The following is an 8,885-nucleotide window of genomic DNA, read 5'->3' on the forward strand; positions in this document are numbered from 1 at the left end:
GTGGCACCATCCTGTGTGTATATATTGTATCATTGTGTATTGATCCCTATATATAGATAGAGGTGTGTGTATAGAATGTATCAGTATATATGGTGGCACTGTCCTGTGTGTATATATTGTATCATTGTGTGTATATATAGAGATATGTGTATAGAATGTGATGCGGGCCGGGTACCTTCCATGCCAGCAGCAGGACATTCATGATGGCCAGCAGTGGGCACGGCCCGTTCTCGTTCTGGGTGACGATGGGGGTGCTCTGCTCCTTCCATCGGATCCATTTGATGTGATAGACGGACTGTCCCGGGTACCGCTCCCTGGCAGCCTCACTGGCGTCCTCGTCTTCCTCCGCACCGGGCAGCCTGTCCTCCGGGCCGTCACTGTTAAGCTCGGAGCTGGGGCAGGAGAGCAGGTTGGAGAAGGATTCCAGGGAGTCCAGGCTGTGGGAGGCGCCGGGGATGCTGTGGCCGCTGCTGCTCGGTTCTTCAGGAGTCAGGGAGGCGGCGGACGTCTTCTCCCCGGCGGGCTCCAAGTCCTGGCCGCTGCTCGCCTTCCCCGCGGCCTGCTGCGTCTTGTCTGTAACCAGGGCCGCCCGCTCGCCCTGTGGTACCCGGGCGCTGTCATCCGACTGCTGCCCACACCCCGAGACAGCAGCTGGCTGCACTGGATTCGGCTCAGCGGGCTCTAAAGCCTTCGTCGCTCCGCTCCCCACACCCGTCGCCACCGGACCCTCCATGACTGGCAATGGCTTGGTGCTCAACCGAACCGCAAGCGCTCCTCAGCAGCTGTCACAGCCGCCATGACAGCCCCGCCCCTGGTGACGTCACGCCGCAGATGTCCCGTGCTCCTAGCTGGTGCTGAGGTTGCTTTAGTTGTTTGCTGTTACTTGTCAATAAAGCTGGTTAAAAATAGTCAGCATTATTAATGTGTTAATTTTTTATGTCAAAACAATGCTTGGCTGCACCTTTCATCCACCCATAGGCATACAAAGCCAATATACATCTATTATACATAACATATGGTGTCAGCAGCCTGCCCGCCCCATACTGGGTGACCCGGTATCTTCTTCCATTGGGCCAGATTTATTAAAGCTCCACAAGATTGCATAGGACTATCACGGGAGAACCTGGCTGATCCAACAAAGACATTGTGTTTCCTGTAGACATGTGCACCAAACTCCTCAATATGTAATGGCTGAACTTACATTACTATTAAATCATAAGAATTGCTGCAAAATATTCCAACCAAATCAATCACCACCTTTTCCTCCTCATTTGCCCTTGTTTACAATCTTTGTAAAAATTCAACATTAAAGAGGAACTAAACTGAAAACAGCAAAAATAACCACAGCTACCTTCAATCCCACAGTGCAGTCCGATTGCTCCGAAGGGGTCCTGCATCGGGTCCCGCATCGCCCCGACATTCGTCACGGAGCATCGGGCGCTGCCATCTTTGTCTTCTTCTTCCTGGGTTTTTCATTCTATGTTACCGGAGCCACGTGCGAGATCAGGTGATGTAGGATGAAAACATTTTTTGCCGATCTCACTGCACATGTGTGAGATCAGCAAATTTTTCTGTTTGAGGGAAAAGGCTTCTTCTGCACATGCCCAAGATGCTTTAAACCTTTCATCCTGTATCTATAAAATCAGAAGAAAGTTGTATATTTTTATTTATTCTTCTTAGCCTACATAAAGGAAATATGTCGGCAGTGTGTGTTCTATGCCTACAAACGTCTTGCTAAATGGTGTCTAAATATGTGTCTTCTGATGTATATTGTTTTTATTATATCTCCCAATGCTTGGAAAAGAGGGACAACTTTTAACTGAAAGAGTCTCATTTATTAACCTTCTCCAATACTGAAGAATATACACTATCATAGGAGAACCTGGGTGATCCATCAAACCTGGAATATATTTCCTAAACTTAATTTACTATTATTGGCAAATGTTTTCCTTGACCCCCCGCCAGCTGTGGTGGAAAAGACTAAATGGGAGTGCAGAGCCTCCTGGGATACCGAGTCCCACATACAAGGAGGCTTCGGGCTGCTTGGGCATGCTCAGAAGGGGCTTTTTCATGCACTGAAAAATAAAAGTTCCAATCAAGTACAGTGAGACCAGCACTCTTTTTTTTACATTTATAGCAGGAAAAGTCACCTGATCTTGTGCCTGTGCAGTGTGAGGACGGGTGACGTAGGCTCCCTGGGACGAAGAAAGAATCCAGGAAGGTGGGGAACTCAATTGAGGCCAACCGTTGAGGGCTCTCTGAAAGTAAAGGCAAGTTAGATTTTTCCTCTTTTAACGAAAATTAAACATAGAAACAAAGTTAAAGATTTATTATAAACTTAAATATGGTATATTTTTTTAACACTCAATATTATTGGTCGATTGAAATTGTATTTTAGGTTATTTTTATATCTTTTTAACAAAATTCTTCCTAATGATCACTGATCTTTATCATGCACGATGTGTTAAAAATATACAGAAAATTCCCAAAAATCACTTTTTTTGAACTTTATTCTTTGCTTTTTTGTTATTTTTATATGTTTGTTTAAACAAAAAAAGTTTGTTATTTGTTGTATTTTTTTAAACAGTAAAATACACAAAAATAATAATATAGCAAAAGAAAACATTATGAGCTCTATTTTTAAAGCAGGGAATCTAAAATAAATGATTCCCTGGTTGAGATCTTCCTGGTCCATGTGTTTCAGTGACAGTAAATGATTCCCACTAGGGAATCTTTGAGGGAATGTCAGATTCTCTGTTTTATAATTGGAGCTCTATGATTGTGTACTGTTACTGTACATTTTTCCAACTTCAATTGTATTGCATTGCTTTTCTATTCTTATCTTATCTAAACAATATAATAAAAATATATAATTTGCTCCTGATTGAGATTTCCTGGACGATAGCAACAAAAGGGGTCAAATTTTTAAGTTTTAATGCAAGGCACATAGTTGTGCTACTTACTTTTTTCAAAATTTTTATTTGTACTGCATTTTTTTCCTATTGTATAAAATACTTAAAAATAAAACCACACAATACACACAAAAAGGCAAGCAAAAGAAGAAATAATACACACTTTTTGGTGACCTTTTAAAACCCTTCAAATTGTGTATGTATACAGTTACATGATGCTAAATATTTCAGTGGGATGTATTGTAAAATGCCACTCTTTAGAATCAAGAGAACGAAATGAACTTTAGTAACTTTCTGATTATATATTATAGAATATATTTATATATATAGAATAAATTTGTATACAAATACTGTTACACCTTGGTCTTTAGTCAGTGTAGGTTAGACACCAAACCTCCAATCATGTTGCACTGCTCCATTACTCGGCTGTCTGATGTGAATGTACAAAGGATGAAATCCGGGGACCAGGAGAAGAGAATCCTGGGCAAGGCAATGGAATTCAGAGCACAGAAAAGAGCAGGTGGTCTGTCAGGGTGCACTATCCTAGTTATGATCAGGCATCAAAGCTGGGGTCAAAAACAAGTAACAATCAGCCGTACACAATATCCAGGGGACCAAAGGTTAGGGAGAGGTCAGGAGACATAGCCAGGGTCAGACAGACGTGACGGTCAGCCAGGTGTGAGAGACTGATCGGGTCAAGTGGAGGTCAGAGACGGCAACAAACTAGAAAGGCCAGGCAGAAGATGTTTGGCTGCAGGATATTAACAAGATGCATCCAACAGACTCCAAGGTTAGTCACGAAAAATCCATGGTGGGCAGGTGCAGGGCGAGGTATAATTTTGCTTAGCCAATCAGGATTTTCAGAGCAGGTCAAGGAAAGGTCATAAGGAAGGGGCAAGAGAAGAAGATTCCCCTGAGTAATCAACTGTAACATTTGATGGGCAACTAAGCTCTCCCAGAGACTATACAGGGAGTGAACAATCCCACACAAGTGCTGGAATGGTGGAGCAAATTGGTGCTAAGACATACATTTTAAAACAGTTGTGGCCAGGCACTGGCAAACAATGCCTTGTGTAAAAGCTGTCTGACCTTTTTTTAAAAGTATCCATTCAACCAAATAAATTCAATTCACAATATGTCCAAATATTTTTTTCCCCAATTGTGCCCTGCAGTGCAAACATTAGAAAGTGATTTATTTGAACTTTTTGAAAATGTGAAATTCAAGGAAATCTCTAAGCCCCATGCTAGTTGTCTCCTTGCAGTTAAAAATCTACTAACCATTTAAAATGATTTCCAAAATTTTATGTGCAAGGTTTCATTAATAACAATTTGTTTTAATTCTAAAACCATTTCAGTTCTCTTTATCACACATTTCATCATAGAACAAAAGCTTGAAATTATGCTTACTCATGGGTACACTCCACCTCCAATTTATAAATTCAAATCAAAGAAAATATAAATGTAAAAACTTCAAAATGTCATTACAGGCACGTAAAAGAAGGTGTCTACCCTACACCATTCTATAGATACACACTATAGAAAAAAATCTGAACAATTCCATGACCACTGGAAATACAAGAAAGTCTGGAAAATGACTGGGAATTTTTGGTGGTCAAATATGAGCTATTCTGAGCTGGAATCAGAACTCAGAATCGGACCAACTGATGACAGCTTCTACATAGGGCTGATATCACAGCCACCTCCATAAAAGATGGTGCCTGGCTAATTCTAGTCAAGGTCAAGGCTTGGAGTCATTCTAGGAACACAAAGGTTACAAAAAAGGGGCAGATAGTGTTAAGCAAGTGAAATCACAGCAATTATTTCCAGTTATACACATATAAAACACTTTTCCCATTGTTACATTTTTTCCCTAGGGGAACCTGGATGAACCAGCTTACCTGGAATGAATTTTTTACAAATTTTTTGCTATTATTTGGCAAATGTTTTCAGTCCTGGACCGATTCCATTACAGCTTAGTTGAATCACCCAGGCTCTCCATGTCTATCTTCTCCAGTCTTGGACAGCTTTAATAAATCAGGCCCTACCAGCCAACAATGATGATGTTGTTCTGGACAAGGCATGGAAACAAGTGAGAATTATGAGATGGACAGTGGTGAAAAAAAGAGAAAGATACTTTGCAGCAACATGCCTCTAAAAACACATTTGGAAGGCAGGGCTTCTCATAAAATTTTGTGTTTCTGCCCTTTAATGCTGCAGTCTCTTCTGATTCCCACACAGCACTGAAAGATTCAAGTTGCAGGGTTTAGTTAATCAGGTGTCCCCTATATGGGCAATATTTATGACTTCTCCTTATGATGTATCCTTTGCTGTGAGTAACATATGTAAACACAGGGTAAGATGTGGGCAAATAGACACACATTAACCTCCCTGGCAGGATAATTATTTTAGTATTTTTAAATGTCAAAGGGGTACATTTGACACTTAAAAATACTTCCTATTTTAAATTTACCACCAGTCCCGCCCCCCAGCGTACGGCGTCCGCATGCACATATGTCGCTTGCCTGCCTGGCATTCACATCCCCTGGCCTCGCATCCTCAATGTGTGATGCAGGGCATCGCCAAGGGGGCACAGTTGCTGGGCATCGCTGGAGGACGCCAGGGGCTTGTGGGGACCAGGTAACCCCTAATTCCACCCGAGTGTGGCTCAGGGTTACCGCTTTTTGTAATGAAATTTAACCCCGAGTCACACCTGGGATTACCGCCAGGGAGGTTAATCAACATCTCCCCTTTACCTGCTGTTGCTGTCCTTGAGGGTTAACCATTATCAAAGAAGGAATTTTGTATTTTAGGTGTACAGGGAGATCCATCTTCACAGAGCCTTCTACCTTCACTTCCTTTATCTTTTAGTCATCAGTTATCCAATGGAAAATGCTTTGTCAGGAAACAGAAGCACACTCCCAGCCTTCCCCTGGCATGCCAACTGAACACTCTGTTGACAAAGCTACTGGTGATACATTCAATGCTGTACAAGTTGGCGGAAAATAGCACCTATAAAAAACTTATGGAGTGAAATTCAACCATCTATATACATTGTAGCCCATAATAAACCCACTTCTCTAAAACCTGCACTGTGTAGCCAGATAAATGCAGCAGCAGATACCGGTAGCACTGGTTACAGGCTAAGGAAGTACGTGTCCTTCATAGCCTAAGGGATGATGTTTTACAGGGTACTGATATGTCTGCATGGCAGGATCAGTTATAGTCAGGAGGATGAGCTCCTTGACTATTCTTCTAATTCTTATTCTTTCTCTTTATAAGAGCACCACTCTTTCTTTTAATGAAATTGTGCTCAGAAACAGGCACATTTTCAGGCAACAATAAGACAAAAATGCCTGTGTATAAATGGAACTAGTTAATTTGATTTCACTTAGTTAACAGTCACAATTTGTGAAAAAAACAGGCTGGTATTCGTACAGATAGAATGCTTTGTTTTGGACAACTAATATGCAAAAATGTATAATAGAGTTTACAAAAAGGTGAACAGAATTAAATTTACAGCTACCATAGATTTGCAGAGAATATACTTAGTTTAAATTTGGGGTTTGGTTGTTTTTTTATGTTGTTTGTTTTAGATTTAGTAGCTTTCAGCTGCTGCCATATCCAGAGCAAACTTGTTCTTCCCACAAAAAAACTCCTCCCACTGGGTAAATTTTGCACTACCATGCCCTTCTTGGGTTGACTCTCTTAACACTTCAACACAACCACTTCTACACTGTGTGTCCATTTTGTCCCATTCTTGCTTTTTATTTCCAAATTTTAAAAAGTTTAACACAGCTGTCTGTACCTTGCGTCTGTGCTTTGGTTCCCCAATAAGCCCTGCAAATTATCATATTTAACTAATATAATTCAACGGCAATGTACTTTATTTTAATTTGCTGCACATTTCATGTTTCCCAAATTTCTGACAGGATGTGTAATATGGATGTGTGGATTAAATCTGGATGTATTTACTTTAAAAAATGTATAAAAATAAATAATTTAAATGTTTTACTCCTAAGAGCTCTTTTCCAACCAATACCTAGGTTGAACACAAAAATATTAATATTTAAATAATATATAATATATATATTAAAATTCCTAATTACACCGTATAGCATGTAAAGAATTAAAATACCCAGATAACCAGAACTCTCTTCCCTTCCAAACTGTAACCCCATACCAATACCATTTTGCAACCCTTTTGATAATGTCTATTTGTTTCATTTTGTTTTTTCTCCTTTCTTTCTTTGGTAAAGTGAATGTCAGAGCAAGTCACAAACATTTTTAGTACATATCTCCAATATATGCATCCCAATGGATTATCTCTTTATAAATGCTGCAAACAAAGAAAATCTTTGTAGATTCGCCAGTTCCTTTAGGGACTTTGCTGAAAAAAAATCCCAAAAAGGGCTGTCAATGCTGCCTACTGGACTACAGAACCTAGTCCTCACCCCACTTTACCCCACTTCACATTCATACATTGATTTTGTTTCCAACAAAGCAATGCTTCTACCTTGTTTCCCTAGAGTCTGCTTGTGCACTGTGTATAGGAAAGGGGCTCCTGGGAGTTTTGGTTGTTGGGTATGTGACTATATCAGTAAGAACTAAGGGTCTAGAGGAGCAGTTTTCTATCTCATTTCCTTATTTCACATGGCATTAAATGGAATTATAGTTCATGTAAACCCTAACAATAAACTTTTTGTATTGGTCTGTTAAACATGCAATTGAAAGCCACTATGGTTTACCTGTTTATTAAGTACTATATAAAAATATTTTAATCCTTCCAGAACTCTTGTAAGCTAATCGTGATTTTTGATCTATGTGGACTTCAAAACACTTACCTATACATTATGAAGTAAGGGAATGTCCTGGCCTAGGGTTACTGCCCCTCCATACTACAGTAAGTGTTGTATTCTAGCACAAGAGGTTTGTTTCTGCCAGAATCTCCAATTGAAAATAGAGGAAAACAGCCTAGAAAAAGAATATGTATGCAGCCACCACATCAGAAGATTGGTAAGCAGCATTATATTACATCTTTGTTCTTGGGTTTGGATATATACTTCACAATATTTACTTTGCCACAGAATGATCCAGCAAGCTCAAGATAATTGCTCCCTAAAGATTGCCCTGCTTACATGTTTATAAACATCATGTAAACTTATTTTAAGAAAAAGAAATAAGTAAGATGCATGTTGTTTATATTCTTCTTTAATTGTTCCTAAAATCATTATATATCTGAATTTTAAAACTTGAACATTCTTATTGAAACAGAAAATCTGTAAGGGTTTACTAACAGAGAGGGAGCAAATGTTTGCTGTTATCAGGCTTGTAATAAACTATTAAACAGGCAGATTATTTAAGCTATAGTATTTAAAGCTCAGTAGTAAATGTCCATGACTGCAACATCCAGCACAGCCCTTTCTCATGGCAACAGGTATACATGAAAAATTCATGTGGGGTGTTTTTATTTATCTGAAAACATTCACAACATACATATTAAGGGGGCTAATTATAAAGCAGTGAATCCCATGTTTACGGAAACTTTCACTAGTGGAGAATCTTCTAGGATTTTCTAGAATCTTCTAGGTACATGTGTTTCATTGGCAGTCATTGATTCACCACTGGGGAATGTTTCAGTAAATGTCAAATTCATACCTCATGGTGAGCTTGCATTCTATAGTGCATGAATGCTCAGGCTCCCACCAGCTCAATCCCTGGTTTATTACAATATTGATTACAGCAAGGTATAAGGGTGATGCTTGCGTATGAAACATACTATATACTTGGATGCAGCTCATAAAAAAAACTGGGTTGGAATGTGTAACACATGTATTGCAGTATAAAGTCCACTACTGTATTATTGCATTTCTAAATAAATGCTCTGTACAGGAAAAGTATATGTAAACCCTAAATGCATGCTTGGAGCTAATTCAGGTTTAAGTGATCCCAAGTGGCTCCCGACAGCTGGCACTT

At 39.6% G+C, this 8,885-nt stretch overlaps 1 protein-coding gene across 5 annotated transcripts in view; it reads right to left on the reverse strand.

The window, feature by feature from the left end:
- Positions 1 to 887, reverse strand: part of MINDY2 (MINDY lysine 48 deubiquitinase 2) — a 45,377-nt gene extending 44,490 nt beyond the window's left edge. The window contains exon 1 of one of the 5 annotated variants that reach the window (XR_011919533.1): positions 176 to 887. Coding sequence is in view for 4 of the 5 variants with exons in the window: in XM_072402315.1 (XP_072258416.1) it covers positions 176 to 733 (558 nt within the window). In the remaining variant the exon portion in view is untranslated. The remainder of the gene's footprint in view (positions 1 to 175) is intronic. The other 4 variants (XM_072402315.1, XM_072402316.1, XM_072402317.1 and 1 more) reach the window with 4 other exon arrangements.
- Positions 888 to 8,885: the final 7,998 nt, after the last annotated feature.

Source organism: Pyxicephalus adspersus, chromosome 2, assembly GCF_032062135.1.
Source record: "Pyxicephalus adspersus chromosome 2, UCB_Pads_2.0, whole genome shotgun sequence".
NCBI lineage: Eukaryota > Metazoa > Chordata > Amphibia > Anura > Pyxicephalidae > Pyxicephalus > Pyxicephalus adspersus.